This window comes from Dipteris shenzhenensis, chromosome 1 (assembly GCF_047967505.1).
Source record: "Dipteris shenzhenensis isolate YYH24624 ecotype China chromosome 1, Dip_SZ_1.0, whole genome shotgun sequence".
NCBI lineage: Eukaryota > Viridiplantae > Streptophyta > Polypodiopsida > Gleicheniales > Dipteridaceae > Dipteris > Dipteris shenzhenensis.
In genome coordinates, this window is record NC_141596.1 from 4,478,363 (window position 1) to 4,495,037 (window position 16,675).

At 45.2% G+C, this 16,675-nt stretch overlaps 1 protein-coding gene across 4 annotated transcripts in view; it reads right to left on the minus strand.

Moving 5' to 3' along the window:
- The window catches only part of LOC147905278 (2-oxoglutarate (2OG) and Fe(II)-dependent oxygenase superfamily protein), a 139,605-nt gene that overhangs the window by 82,104 nt on the left and 40,826 nt on the right, over window positions 1-16,675 (minus strand). For all 4 annotated transcript variants that reach the window (XR_015541532.1, XR_015541534.1, XR_015541535.1 and 1 more), the window contains exons 5-8: window positions 13,747-13,799; window positions 10,830-10,902; window positions 10,555-10,616; window positions 10,355-10,423 (exon numbers count right to left, since the gene is read on the minus strand). Coding sequence is in view for 1 of the 4 variants with exons in the window: in XM_087379244.1 (XP_087235370.1) it covers window positions 10,355-10,423; window positions 10,555-10,616; window positions 10,830-10,902; window positions 13,747-13,799 (257 nt within the window). In the remaining 3 variants the exon portion in view is untranslated. The remainder of the gene's footprint in view (window positions 1-10,354; window positions 10,424-10,554; window positions 10,617-10,829; window positions 10,903-13,746; window positions 13,800-16,675) is intronic.

The window sequence follows — 16,675 nt, forward strand, 5'->3', positions numbered from 1 at the left end:
AAAACCACTACATTAAAAAAAATTCTCATATTCTTTAATGTGCACAAATTACTAGGATTCTCTAAAGTTCCATATGTGGTCTAGTACTTATGAAACAGTTTTGTATGTCTCCCACAGTACTGAAGTAAAAATGGAGTGGATGATCACCATTCACACACAATCATATGCTTTGTGTACTTTTCATTCCCTAAACCCTATCCCTATGATTGCCATGTGGTATAACTGAATGCTGTGGATGCAATCTCATTCTTAGTTTGTTTACTTGTGTAAGTAAACACTCGGATTTGTACAATGGATATCACACACTCGGATTTGTTCAACTCTTGACAATATCTTGTATGGATTAAAACGTTTCCTTTGAGGGAAACAGAACAGTAGTTTATCCAGATTCTAGGATATATATGACAAGTTTTTACTTCCATCTGGGATCATTGGGATGTCTTGGTTCAACAAGGACCAATAGGCCATCCCACACTCTTCCACATCACACAGTTCTTGTGGACTCACAACTTCCATGCAGAATTCTTCATGAAGCTTGTCATTTTAGAGGTTGCAAGAGCACTTTTCTGTCTTCTTAGCATCCATTTACAGATCAAACTTTGAGGGACAGCAGGGAGGGGCTATTGGAGCAGATTGCAGTCTGCACATCTGGACCCTTCACATCTCATAAGTGATGAACTTTTCTAGACCATTTGATGCTCAGTTTGCAGTAGCAATCGTTGCAGAGGTTAAGGGATCAAAGCAAACCAATTGCTCCAGGTGGGTCAAAAACCCGACACTGGGTTAGCATTCTATGCCAACTCTCCCTCGGCATCCCAACAGTAGGGCTGGTCTATTTTGAAGCTTCCATTGAGGCCTCTACACCATTCTCTTGCATGGAATAGGGGCACCCTCTTTCACATAAACCATGGTATGAGGTGGCATGTAATGACGCCTTATTGATTCTTTTCAGATATCACTCACAATAGACACCAACCTTTTTTGCCTCTTCCATGATTTGGTAATCTTTTGGACTCATAAACATGGTTCCGCATTAGGTATCTAAATAGGCCTGGGGATTTCTGATAAGCTGATCATATCTCTCAATCATTCTACTATTGCATCCACACAAGGAACAGCATGCTGGAGAAAAGGCTACCTGTCAAGCTACAAAGACAGTACAACTATTTAAAGCGCTTGCATGTTCACATCAAGGACCGTTTTGAGAACTTTTTTAGTGCAACAGTCACACCAACACCAACAGTCTCGTCTCATCCATGACATTCTCATCCACCGTTTTATTCATACTGTATCTTATTTTTGGCAGAAACACTCTTACAATGCATCTTCATAGACTTTACTTTCTTGGTATTGTTATGGATAAAATTGTCTAAGAAAAAAAGGCATTAATATGTATGTGTGATTGTATATGTGGCAATAGTATAATTAAATATGGTGTGCATAGGGCCCAAGGTTGAGGTGGCAAGGCATGACCATGTGCCACCCTTCCATGTAAGAGGACCCATAAGGTGTGTTGTACATAATCCATAATAGTAATATTATAAAATGCAAGGTGGTATGGCTCCTCCATGTGCCACCCCTCCACCTAGGATGCAATAATTGAGATAAGGCTCAAAGTCCAAGGGAGAAGCAATATAAAATGGGTGGAGATGGCTATTATATTGAGTTATTCCCTCCATATGGGTTAGGCCCATGTGGGGGAGGTATAGAAGGACAAAGAGAGCTAGTTAAATAATGGGGAAAGTAGGACGAGGTGGCAAGATTCCTTGTGCCAACCCTCCACTTGTCCTCCTAGAGGTTTGAACCTATTATAAAATTGGAAGAGACCTAGGGAGTATCATAAACTTGAGATATGGGACTTGATTTATGCGGAAAAATTGAGGCAAAGGGTTGTCGCATACAATTGAGAGTGCGTACCCACCTAGCCCACATGGGAGACTTTTCCACACACACCATGCATGTGGGAAGATACATTAATGTGGAGAGACCCCCTCTTTTGGCTATAAAAGGAAGGGGGAATTCCTTGATGGGACACGCTCATTCTTGTAAAGCCACCTAGCTAGTATTTTGATATTTCCCTCTCATCCCTCCTTTCCAATAAAGTATGGTTCACTTCCCTTGATGTCTACATCTCAACATTCCTCTTCCTATCATGTACTTGCTTCTCTTCCCACTCTCCCTTTCCCCTTGTGTCATAGTCTCCCTTTTCCTTCCCTCCACTTCTAATTCATTATTCACCCCTATGACATCCCTTCGCCCTCGTGATCTCCTTTTCTCTATGGCCTTTGAGCGTCGCCATACTTAGTCTCTAGCCTTTGGTCTCGGTTTCTTTTCCGGCTAAAAGTTTTGGTGTGGCTGCTGGGATACGAATCTCCACGGCGGTTGGCGAATCTTCTATTCGTACGGGTTACATCAACAAAACTATACCATCCGTGCTCTTTCTAAACTATACCATCCGTGCTCTTTCTAAGCTACTGCGCGTGCATTCGCTACGGACAGTTTTCTGCGCGACAGTTCTCTGGACTGCCGCGACTTCTGGTTGCAGACAGTTCTCTGGACTGCTCTGGTCGCGGACTGTTTCCCGAGCCCCTGCAAAAGAGTAACAGTAGATCCCGCGCCCCCCTATCTCTTCTCTTCTTCTTCTTCTCCTTCTCTTTCTCTTTCTCTTTCTCTTCTCCTTCTCCTCTCCTCTCCTCTCTTTTTATTAAAGAGTAGGATTGGAACCCAAGACCTCCCCCTTCACAAAAGAAAGTCTTATCATTGGGCCAGCAAGTTGGAAGTGGTAAAAATGTAATGATTTTTGTTCATATATTGAAATTGCGGGAGCTGTAACTCTCTAACCATAAGGAGTTTGCTCTTGTTGTAAAAAGCAAAAATATTTCATTTTATGTTCTCTATCCACTTCTCTTGCTAGATCGCCAATTCAGAACTTCTCCAAGCCCACTTCACGGACGCACGCCTCACGAGAAGGGTGGACATTTATGTCACTTCTCGACGCGTTTAAGGAATTGGTGCCTGTTCCTCTGCACCTTACGGCTACCAATGCACGAGATGTATTCCTTGATCTTCATGTCGACCTTCAACGGCTGATTGTCCAGTGCATTATTGATGGTGATGACGGGTGGAATGACACACCGTGGATGATTCAGGGTGACGAACTACTGATACGGTGGGAGGATTTTGACTTTACTTCTACTCATTGTGCGGTGATCGAACTACTTGCTGCTTCAGAGGTAATCAAAACGGTTTCCTTCTTCGAAGGGTGGGATGTTCCCCAAGCTTGGGGGGAGATTTGGCGCATCTGCTTGTTGATTCCTGTGGAAAAGCTCGTCCTGAATGGTTATTTCACAATCTCATTACAAAGGTTTCTAGGCCTTGGCTATGGTTGGTAATGTTTCGACCAAGGAATCCATTTGTACCTAATCAGCCTTTTGTGCCTCATTTCGAGCTTCAAATTGTAATTCTTTTTGGGCTTAAGATAAACTATCAACAAAGAATTGCAAGTTTATTTGGTGCTGAACGTTTGGCTCAAGTGTTGAATTCTCCCCACCCTCTCCTCCTACCTATCTTGGACTACCGAGAAACTTGGGATGTCCGAATTCTCGTCTTGGTGTGATGACATCTTGGATTCTTCAATTTGATGGAGCTTACAAACCTTCGACCAAGGCGGCTGGCGTGGGTGTGAAGCTCACTTCACCGAGTGGTGAAGAGTTTTGTTACAGCAAGTCTTCGCCCGCAAGTACTTGCAATCAAGCTGAGTACTCGGCGCTCATTTTTGGGCTACAAAAGGCACAAGAACATCATGCCAAGCAATTGGAGGTGCAAGGAGATTCTCAACTAGTGTGTGAACAAGTTAGTGGAAGGTGGAAGGTGCGGAGCAAAGGCTTGGTTCCACGACATCAACAAGCCTTGGAACTTTGCAACCAATTTGAAGAGGTAAAAATTCAGCATATCCCTCGAGCTCGAAATCGTGTTGCTGATTTCTTGGCACGTGAAGCTTGTATTTCAATCACGCATGACGCGAGTGGAAGCACCACCCCAACCAAGCCGCAAGCCACGAAGGAGGGTGATCATTTGTAAGGAATGCAAAGGTTGTGGTCATCATGAAACTAAGTGTTGGGCCTACTTGATACGAGTTCACCGACTTCGGCAGACCATCAGGAGGGTTCTCAAGGATATTGCTCAAAAGAAGGATGCCAGACCGCACACCCCTTGAAGAAATAGAATGGCGACTACAAGAACTGGAAGAAGCTGAAGGTGATGTGCAAGCTCTCCAACTATTGACATTTGTCATGGCATTCTTGTTTGCCTTGATGAACAACCTCATGCGACGCCGCACCTCTAACCCTCGCGTGTAATGATCAAAGTGATATCATGAGGATTGGTCCTTTTAAGATTGTCTATGTGCTATTCTATGCTGAAGATTCTTCTCGTGTAATATTTCACACTACACCAGTGACACCTTACCCTGCCTATGTGTGCTTTTTGGATGTATCTTCACCCGATTTTCAGTTCAAGCTTCCTCTTACTATTGTTCGTCCATAGATAAGCCCCTCTTTCCCATCTTCCAAGCATGGCTGACATTCCCGTGTTTTGTGGACGGGTAGAAGAAAATCCAAATGAGTATCTTGTGGCTTTCAAGCGCCGTTGTGTTTCTCTCAACTTTCTTACTGAAGACAGATGGCTATTGGTTCTCCCCACATTTCTAGAAGGTTTGGCACAAGTTTGGTATGAGAAGCAAACCGAAGATGTTCGCCAAAGCTGGCCAAGGTTGACAGCAACAATGATTGAGTATTTTGGCAAAGAAGAGGAGCCGGAGAATGTGTACCTGCAGGTGGCAAATTTGAAGCAGTCAGAAGGTGAGACGGCGCGTCGATATGTGGATCGAGCGGCCGTGCTCCTGGACCGTTTGATTGCCACACAGGAGGACAATGCCGGGTTTCGAGCTGGAATGACTCAGCATGTGCTGGGCTACCTTGTAGCAGGAGCGAGTGATGAATTCCGCCTCAAGCTTAAATGGGAGAATCCAGAAACTATGGTGCTAGCACATGAGATTGCTCAAAAGTTTGACAAAGTTCAGTCTGACCCCGCTTCAAAGAAGACGATTGTCCCTCCACATCCCCCTCCATTCCTGCAACAACAACCTGGGGGGTCTAACTCAGGGGCATACCCCCACCCCTCAGGGATGTATCCACCGCCTCCACCTCAGATGTATGGTCCTCCCTTAGCTGCTTACCCTCAACAAGGTGGATATCCTCATCCTCCGCCTCGAAGATTTCCCCAGCCTCACCCACGAGCTCCCCTCCTCTCTACTCCCGTGGCCCCTCCAACTAAAGAGGCCCCCCCTGCAACAGAACCTGGAGTCAATGACCTAGCCAAGGCCCTGAATGATCTTCGGCTGGAGATGGTGGGCATCAGAAATCAAGCCAACCGCCCTCCAAGAGATCGTGCTAATGTTGTATGCTACGAGTGCCACCAGAAGGGTCATTATCGCACAGAATGCCCCAATATTCCAAGGGTGAATCTTCTAAGTGAATCGGGCACTGAGGATTCTGATGTGGAGATCCTTGATCTCAGGAAAAGAACTCGTGCTACCTCGGACCCCTCTCTAAACCGTGGACCGGGCCGCCCCAGGAAGAAGGTGTCCTTCTCAGAGCCCTTAGACGCTGAGATGGCAGACCCACCAACAGAGAAGACTAAACGATCTCGCAGGAGTAAGTGGTCACCCTCGGATTTTCCCATCGGCTCAGGGCAAGAGGACTATTCGGTCGTTCAAGACCTTGCTCATCGTTCTTTGAGCATCACACTCCCTCAACTAATAGCATTAAGCCCTAAGGTGAGACGTGAGCTGCAGCAAGGTCTCTCAACAAGGAAGAGTAAGAAAAAGGGAAAGGTACGAGAGGTATCTTCTATCTCTGAAGAAATTGATCGGCACCCACACACAGTAGATGTCATCATAGATAATTGCCGTGTCAAAAATGTGTGTGTTGATGGGGGAGCTGCATGTAATATCATGGTGCCCCGCATCATGAAGAAATTGAATTTGAAATGTACAAGGCATTCCTCCACTCGAATCAAGGTCGCAGATGGTCGACGACTCGCCACCATGGGAGTCATTGAGGATTTGCCCATCACTGTCAACGGGCTGACCACCACTGTCAATTTCTATGTAGTGGACATTGAAGATACAGGCAGAAGTTACCCTGCCATACTCGGGAGACCATGGTTGAGAAAAAGTGATGCAGTCAGCTATTGGAAGACAGGACACATGTCTTTTGGTGCTTCCAAGGAGAAAATCCCTGTGCAACCTGGCGCCATGGAACCGGAAGAAGAAGAGGAGCATGACAGTGATACTCTCTCATCTTCAGTGTCTGAGTCCATGGAAAAATCAGACGGGGGGGAGGAATTCTCAGAGGAGGAAGTTTACATGATGGGGGTGTCTCCGACCCTGCCCCCTACAGAAAAGATAACAGCTAGTCCACAACAGCTCGAATCAATGCTTTCTCCAGACCTCACTCCGGATGAGAAAGATGAGTTTCTTGAAATGTTCAAAGATTTCCCTGACCTCTTTGCAACTAGCTACCACCACCTTCGCCATGTGACTGCCATAGAGCACAAGATAGAGCTGAAGCCTGATGCAAAGCCTGTGGCTCAAAAGTATCGGAGATTAGGGCCCCTACAAACCGACGCTTTGCGATCAGAGTTGCAAAAGCTTGTAGAGGCTGGGTTTATTGTTCCGGTTCACAATACTGAATGGGTTTCACCAGTAGTAGTCATCCCAAAGAAAAACAACAAGTGGCGGGTCTGCATCGACTATAAGAAGCTCAATGCTGCCACCAAGAGGGATCATCATCCTCTACCCTTTCAAGACCTCATTCTTGAGAAGGTAAGTGGACATGAGATGTATACTTTCTGTGATGGTTATTCTGGGTAATATCAAATCAGAATTGCCGAGGAAGATGTGCTTAAAACCACATTTGCCACACCCTGGGGGACATTTGCATTCAAAGTAATGCCATTTGGCCTCACCAATGCTCCTGCCACCTTTCAAAGATTCATGCAGATGGTGTTTGCTCCTTATTTGGGGGATTTCTTGGAGGTGTTTTTAGATGATTTCTGTATATTCTCATCACGTAAGGAGCACATCATGAAGGTTAGATTGGCCTTCCAAAGGGTCAATGATGCAAATGGCAGTCTCAACCCTGAGAAATGCACCATTGGAGCCACTCAAGGGAGGTTATTGGGACATGTTGTCTCATCCGAGGGCATCAAGCCTGACCCCGAGAAGGTAGAAGCCATCCTCAAGCTCTCCCCACCTACAACCAAACGTCAGGTACGCTCATTTGTCAATCTAGCAGGATACTATCGCCGCTTCATTGATCAGTATGCTGCTTTGACACGGCCCATGACTATGCTATTAAAAGATGGGGTTGATTTCTCTTGGAATGAGGATTGTGATCATGGGTTTGCACAAATCAAGACTGCTCTGGCTTCAGAACCCATTCTACGCAATCCAGACTGGTCAAAGACCTTCTATATCAATCCTGGGTTTGGAGAGCACACTCTGGCAGGTATTCTTCTCCAGCAAGGGGAGGATCGGTTCATGTATCCCGTTCGATTTGCTTCTCGACAATTGCTCGACATTGAGCGACGCTATTCCGAGGCCGACAAGCATGCCTTGTCTTTGGTGTTTTGCATTGAGAAATTTAAGCATTATGTGGCTGGAAGGTCCTTCTTTATACTCACTGGCACTGGTCTTGCAAAGCAGGTTCTTCAATCACCAAATCCCATGGGCCGGTTGGCCAAATGGTTGGCAGTTCTACAAGAATATGATTTTTCTTTCAAAATTGTAAAAGGGGGTTGTTCCAACTTGAAGAATGCTTTGATTGATTTAGAGGAGTGCCTTGATGTAACCCTGGTAGCAGCCATAGAAGTTGGGGATCCTTGGTATGGTGGTATATATAAGTTTTTGACCGCTTTCTCCTTTCCGTCAGAAAGTACAAGCTATGAGAGAAAGAAGATCCGTAGAGATAGTAGGCGCTACACCCTCCTTGATGGGGTGTTGTACCGTCAAGGCATGGATGGGGTACTCAGACGGGCCATTGATGCAGATGAAGTGCCTAAGGTATTGAAGCATTATCATGATGGGTTTTGTGGAGGCCACTATGCCAGTGACTATACAGCTAAGAAGATTTTACATGCTGGATACTATTGGCCGACATTGTTCAAGGATGTCACTTTGTATTGCAAAACCTGTGAACCATGTCAATTCTTCGGTAGGAAGGATTTGCGTCCCGGGCAACATCACCCAGTGATGTCCATCCATCCGTTTCAAAAGTGGGGAATAGATTTTGTCGGGCCCTTGCCCATGACTGCCCGCAAAAAGAAGTATCTTTTGGTAGCCACTCAGTATGTCACTAAGTGGGCTGAAGCTATCGCTCTCTCTGCTGCAAATGGCAAGGCAGTTTCAAGTTTCATATTTGAACGTATCTGCACAAGGTTTGGGACACCCATGGAGATAGTCTCTGACCATGGGAGTCCATTCTTAAATGAAGCAGTGGAGTTACTCATGGATCGCATGGGCATTGATCATCACACTTCTAGCATCTATTATCCAGCATCCATGGGACAAACAGAGCGGACCAATGGCCTCCTCTGTAAAACCATAGGAAAAATGGCCGCAGGGAATAGGAGCCAATGGGATCAGAAGGTCACTGAAGCAGTGTGGGCTTACAACATCACTCATAAAACATCTACAGGTCACACCCCTTTTGAGTTGGTGTATGGGACTGAGGCAGTTTTACCACTCGAGATAGAGATTCCAGCCTTGAGATTGGCGCAAGAACAGAGGATGATAGAAGATGAACATGTAGAGGCCAGATTGGTACAACTTGAGAAGTTAGATGAGACCCGACGCCTTGCACTACACCAAACAGAGATCCAAAAGAATCGACAAAAGGCCCGATTGGATGCTAAGATTCGCAAGGGATGGGTAAGACATTTTGCTGAGGGGGATGTTGTGCTATGCTTTGATAACAGATTGGACCACCAAATGGATAAGAAGTTTCTGCCACTGTGGGCTGGTCCATACAAAGTCATTAAAGAACGTAGCAATGGGTCTGTACAAGTTCAGGAGCTGCATGAACCATATGGCAAGAAGGTGATCAACAAGCGCTACCTCAAGCCTTTCTTTGTGCGTGATGGTCCCAGGCATGGAAATGCGGTGCATTCCCTGCCTGGGGGGGGGAACTGTTATGGATAAAATTGTCTAAGAAAAAAAGGCATTAATATGTATGTGTGATTGTATATGTGGCAATAGTATAATTAAATATGGTGTGCATAGGGCCCAAGGTTGAGGTGGCAAGGCATGACCATGTGCCACCCTTCCATGTAAGAGGACCCATAAGGTGTGTTGTACATAATCCATAATAGTAATATTATAAAATGCAAGGTGGTATGGCTCCTCCATGTGCCACCCCTCCACCTAGGATGCAATAATTGAGATAAGGCTCAAAGTCCAAGGGAGAAGCAATATAAAATGGGTGGAGATGGCTATTATATTGAGTTATTCCCTCCATATGGGTTAGGCCCATGTGGGGGAGGTATAGAAGGACAAAGAGAGCTAGTTAAATAATGGGGAAAGTAGGACGAGGTGGCAAGATTCCTTGTGCCAACCCTCCACTTGTCCTCCTAGAGGTTTGAACCTATTATAAAATTGGAAGAGACCTAGGGAGTATCATAAACTTGAGATATGGGACTTGATTTATGCGGAAAAATTGAGGCAAAGGGTTGTCGCATACAATTGAGAGTGCGTACCCACCTAGCCCACATGGGAGACTTTTCCACACACACCATGCATGTGGGAAGATACATTAATGTGGAGAGACCCCCTCTTTTGGCTATAAAAGGAAGGGGGAATTCCTTGATGGGACACGCTCATTCTTGTAAAGCCACCTAGCTAGTATTTTGATATTTCCCTCTCATCCCTCCTTTCCAATAAAGTATGGTTCACTTCCCTTGATGTCTACATCTCAACATTCCTCTTCCTATCATGTACTTGCTTCTCTTCCCACTCTCCCTTTCCCCTTGTGTCATAGTCTCCCTTTTCCTTCCCTCCACTTCTAATTCATTATTCACCCCTATGACATCCCTTCGCCCTCGTGATCTCCTTTTCTCTATGGCCTTTGAGCGTCGCCATACTTAGTCTCTAGCCTTTGGTCTCGGTTTCTTTTCCGGCTAAAAGTATATGTGCATGAAATTGTATGCCACAGTACCTCAAAGTCCTTGTGAATTTGAAATTTGCAAACTCAGACCTGCTAGCCTTGCTAACTGATTATCAGATACCATTCCATACCATATTTATCACAGTGGTGAGACAGAAGCAAGCCAACATCTACAATCAATTTCCCAAGATCCTTGAAAGCTGCAACAAAGTTTACAAAGAAGTCAGCGAGTTCATATTGCAAAAGGATTGGCATTGCAAGTGCTAATATATCAATTCCTATAATATTCTTCCTTGCAACATTGACTTAAGCAACCAAGTCCAAGCTGTACCTTGCTCAAGCTCTGGTAGATCTATGGTTGGCCACAAGTTTGGACGGCAGTAAGATGGATACCTGAGGTGGATGTCCAATGCCAGTAAAAGAACTACCTTGCTGATCTAAGCTTAGATTTATGAGATAAACAAATTGGAGGTTAAACAGCATACACAAGCTTAACATGCCCATGCTGAGCATGGAAAAAAAAAGTGATGCCAATACAAATCAAAACACTTTAAGACCTGCCATTCAAGTTATGAACTCCACTCTGAAGCATCTAATTAATCATACCTTTGCATCGTTTCTTCGCTGCAAGCAGGCTTGTCCACAATGGGATTTGCATAAAAAGACCCTTTCAACACATCTGGCAAACAACCATACAAGATATAAATCTTGGCAATCTTCATAGTCTGAATATTATTTGAAAAAGAGGTCTTCATGATCAAATCCTTACCTAAGAAAGGGGAACATTCAGCATCAAACAGGTTTGTATTTAATAAAAAAGAATAATACTAGTGACAGAGAACAGAATGCTAATCTGCGCTTTGTTAGCCTATATCTTTGGCTTGTTCCATCCATCTCAGATGCATCTTCAGCTTCTTACCTACACCTCAAAGGCGTGCTACATAGCTCTACCCATATAGGATGGTGTTCTGATCATGATTCCTTTCAGTTTTTTGGATATGAGGCTCTGGGATCGTAGCAATTCTTTCCAAACCACATCTGACACGACCCATATCTGTGCTGCCGAGAGAAGCATGCACGACACATGTGGCTACGTTCAGTCACTTGACACATGGCCGATTCTCATCGCGGTGTGCTACTTCCCTCCCGATATACCATCCTATGCGCACAAGGCCACCACAAAGGGTCACATCCCATATGAGACGATATAAGGTGTGGAGAGATCCTCCTTCTAGGTGACTTAAATGCGCGTACGGAGAAGAGACGGTTGGGCTTACTAGACTGTGGGTCAAACCCTCTTACAGTACCACAGATAGAGCTTGGGATAGCAAGGCACTCAGAGGATGCACCACATGTGACAGGGTATGGGCAACACTTACTAGAAATGGGAGGAGTGTAGGGGAGGAGTGCAGACTTATCAATCTTGAAAGATGGCCATTATCCAGAGGGCTCACTTGTTTCCCACATGGAGGGGGGACAAGTAAGTGGACTACTTGATGGGTTCCCAATCCTTTGTGACGATCCCTCCCTCCCACTCGGTGCTAACCACTACTACTTGGCATTCAACATCTTGACTACCATGCCAAACACAAGACGTGATCCTCCTACCCCACCCACGTCCAAATAATCTTTGATCATGCCCTTGATGTGATCTATGTGAGACACCTGTCTAATGAGCTACTGAATTTCCTTGGGGATAATGGAGACCTCACCCAAGCCTCAGACACCCTTGTATCAGCAGTTCAGGATGCCGCCGCCAGATCAAGCCCTACAACTCGGTCCGTAGCACGCCCCCTAGCTAGGAAGATGCCCCAGAACCCATGGTTTGATATTGAGTTCCGAGAGATGAGGTCTCACCTCATATGCACACTTGACAATGTTTGAGGCAAAGCAGTATCACACTGTCCTACGCAACATTAAAGGCAGGATTTCCTTTCATATCGGCTGGATGATGTGATCTGCTCCTCCAAGAAGGCGACTCTAATACTGCATGGGGGCTTTGCTCTGAGAGGAAGCCACTTATTTCTATTCCGGACCAGGATGTCTGGCACACATATGCAAGATCGCTCTATGATGTCCCAATCCATGCACCACCTGATATGCCCTCCTTCCCCAGGCCCACTATGTCCATCTTGTTGTGTGAGCTGCATTACTCTAGATCCACAATTGGAGGGTCCAAGACCATGAAGGGCAACAGACTGAGCACTTTGTACACAGACAGGATGTCTTGGCTCCAATCTTTGCATAGATATTCAATCTTGTTGTATGCCATGGCTTCCCCCCTGCTTGGAGTACCACCACTATCATGCCGATACACAAAACAAAGGACCCCACTAGAAACTACCGCACTCTCATGATTGGTCACATATTGGCCAAGATACCCATGACATACAAAAGAAAAACCATAATCCCGATTATAACGGCATCAATACATAGAGAGAGAGAGAGACTATGTCACAGGAATCCTCAGCCTGTGGCATGCTGGACTGCCATGTGGGCTGCCCAGTCTACACATGGCAGCCACTGCCACGCAGGCAGCCATGTCAGCTGGCTACCACGTGGACTGCTACGCAAGCAGAACCAGCTCAGCCCTTCAGTACAGTGCCAGCTCAGCAGTCCGTACAGCGCAGGCGCCACATCAGCAAGTGCCACATCAGTAGGTTGACCATCCAGCAGCAGGTCGGTGAGCAGGGAGCAGCCTGGTCAGTCAGTTTTAGGCCCAAGGGGAGCCTGTAAAAGGCAGCCCCCTTGGCCTTTATTTTCCATCCCACAGTCGGGCATCATAGCCTCAGTTCAGCAACAGTTAGGCCTTACCACAGCAGACCAGCCGGGTGCCTCAGCCTCTACAGGGATCTAGTGAGGATTCACCTCCTCTAGGTAGTCTAGTTTCTCTACGTTATTGCAGTGAGGGTTTCGGCTCCTCCATGTAGTCGTATTCAGCCCTTTGGCCATTCATCCATTTCAGTGATATTTCCTCTTCAGAGGCCCACTATATTCTCTCCCTCTGATTCTCTCTCACATTCACAGCATCACTTTGTGTATTGAATGCCTCATCTTGCAGTTTACTGGAACCCTGAGGAAAATAAATATTATATGTATTTTTTAGTCATTCAAAACCTTTTCCAAGACGAACAACAATGATAAGTGACGCTACTGTGGAAGGACCTAATATAACAATGATGTTGCAAGAAATATTTAGATTGGAAAGCATATAATGACACAATCCATTTTGGAAATATAATGCAAGAAATATTTAGATTGGAAAGCATATAATGACACAATCCATTTTGGTACAAATCAATCCTACCTCCCTGCGGTACATCACATGTATCTAGATCGTGCAGCTTTGTATATCTAGGGCATCTAACCAGCTGCTAATTTAAACAAGAGGTGGTGGAAAAATCTCCGCAAATCAAAAAAATGTACCAGTACTGTAATCTGCTATGTGCACTTTCTTCCACCAATATGAAATATTGAATGAATCTTACAATCAGTGCGGAGACCAAAAAGAGTCCAGTTGTACCTGGCTGACCAGATTCCAAGGTCTCTTTGCCATGACTCCAACCAAATGAGTATCTGCAAGTGAATGTGAGTCAGTGACAATCTTGCCTCAAACCATTGATTTTGAAATTATCAACATCAAATGGCTTAGACAAGGCAAGCAGCTAAAATGATATTTTTCCAAGTAATCTTTGCCACATATTGACTCAACAAACAGACATATTAAGAACTGACATGCACCATAAGTATATAGCACAACCAGACATATGGATGTAACCCATGTGCTTACCCTCAATATATAAAAGTCAAAGGATATCTGACTCTTTGTATTGTTTTCAAAGTTTTAATAGAAAGTATTTTTCTCTAGAAAAAGAAAAGAAAAAGTCGGCACTTTTTATTTCATTGACCCTTTTGTACATGTTTTATTTGGAGTCATAGGGACCATGAATAATATGTTTGATCACCTTAACAAAGTTAATTAAATAGCCCAATGACAACCAAATATTTAGTGTGCACACTAGCATGAAAAATATAGGAAGAGTAACGTAAGCTCACTATGGCCAGGATAATTAGGCATTTCTAGAACTAGACGGAACTCACAAGGTACTGATAGATGTATCCCATCATACCATAAGATTTGAGAATCCCAACACTTTGATGTCAAAGACCCTCAGGCTGGTGTGATCTGGAGAGTAGGTTGCAAGAGCGCCACAAAAAGAATGGGTGCTACCTCCTAACCAAAGCCGTGTAATTTGGTACCTATTTTGTCTAGTTTCTATGGTCCTTAGCTGGTTGTTAGGCGGTACATATTTTATTCACATGTGTGCAAAAGAGGCTTACCTTCCGAGGAATCAGGGCTGGGATTGCTAGCCAATCAATGTCCAGCACGACACCCTAGAGGATCACCATCAACTAGAATGGAATAGGCTCTGCATTCAAGGGCCCTTGTGCCTTACCTTGTCGTTCCTATCTTCTGCCATAACACCTGCATCCACCTGGCTGCCATGAGTGATGCTGCCTCAAACCCCGTGCCTCGGCAGCTGCTGTCAGCCTGCAGCTTCTATCAAGATGTTTATCAGGCTTGCTGTGCACATGCCTGCACACCTGCCTACTTTCTTATACAGGACAAAAAACCAATAAGCAAACTAAATATGCTTCTATAAGGTTGTGGACTACGGGATATTACCCCTAGCAACAAAGATTGAAAATGACCATCTCATATGCAGACTTACTTAGTATAGATTCAAGCATGAAACTTCAAACTTGAAAATAAATCTGAATCTGAAATGTCTTGGGAAGCTGGAAGAATATCACATAAACAAGTGCAACAGTGAGTGGGTTGAAATAACAGTTTTAAGATCGAGTGAAAGTGTGTATGTGTGTGAGAAAGAGAGAGAGAGAGAGAGAAAGAAAGCATGAAAGATATATTAACGTCCTTGGGAGGCCTCACGGATCTATGGGACAAAACACACACCAAAAGGGTAAACACCAAACATCAGTTACAGACTAGGAGTCTCTTGGGAGTGTGTATAGCACTCACAAGGTTATTATAGGTTAACTACGGTCTACTACAAAAGATGATCGGCCTGCATTACATCAGTTTAAGACTGAGAGTCTTTAGGTTTGGATTTGAAATCTCTAATTAGTGCTTTTCCATCTCTGTAAACAGCCCATTTTCCTTCCTTTCGAGCATCCTTCACTTCAGTCAATTCAGTGGCCTTCAGTTTGAGCTGAGTTGGGGTGAGCTCCTCCGCTATCCATATTTTAGTACCTTTCAACTTATTGGTTTGCTTGGGAATATTGCTTCTTTTCATCTTGTTCTGAAAGCGTACTTTGGCTTGTGTCCCCTCCTGTAGGACAGCTATTACATCTTCAGCATCCCACTCTATTTGTGGGGTTCTTTCTATGTTTTTTTCCAGCTTTTCCTTTTGACTTCCTTCAAACCAGCCCTCTGGTAGCCCCCTATGCATATGAGTCAAGCATAAGCCACCCTCTTTTCATGTTCTTGTACTTCTTCATATACATCCAATGTGTTGACTTTAGTATCCAATGTTGCTGTGATTTCCTGTTTCACTGATTGCAGCTAAGTTGTAACCAAGTCCTGAACTTTAGTCACCACCTGTGGTGTGGGTGCTCTTGTATTGTGTATCTGCAATACTTCGTGAATAATTTCCTGTTTTCCTTGTCCTTCCCATGCATTTGTTTTCCTCTCTAGATCTGCAAGTCTGAGCTTGAGCTCACTGATTTCCTGCTGTAGGTAATAAATATGCTCTTGTGGGTCTATCACGCTTACCATTCTCTTTTGTTGTAGATAGTTCTTTGGCATATGGGGAAGGCATCTTTGCAAACACATAAGGGGGGGGCAAAGGGAGGGCTGCGACTGAGGAGTATGAGGCTTTGGTCGGGGTCAACGTAAAAGTCTTGACCTTGGGGAAAGCCACGGGCGTCCTAGCTTCCCCACTCATGGTGGCATGCGTGTATATTGGGAACCCCCTGCTGTGACTAACCCCCACAGTTGGGTCAGGGGCTCAGCCCAAACCCTCGAACGTGAGTCTTGCTAACTGATGCGCTGGCGCTGACGAGGAGGGCGCTGCTGACGGGCTAGCGCTGACGAGGCAACTGGTGGCGCAACTTCTGCTGCTAGATGGATGTGTGCTGGCATGGACAAGACCGAACTGTTGCTGATGAAACGCGAGAGGGGAGCGGGGAGGGCTAGCAGAGGGCTAGCGCAAGCCTAGTGGGGGGGGGGGGGGGGCTAGCGCAGGCCTAGCACAGAGAGAGAGAGAGAGAGAGAGAGAGAGAGAGAGAGAGAAACGTCCACGAGAGGCCTCGCGGGCCTATGGGACAAAGTACGGAATCAATTAACTCATACATACCACTATGGGCCGGGGCAAAGGGCTCACCAAGGCCCTTGCTGAGTACTAAAGTGCTATACTAGTACAAAATAGCAA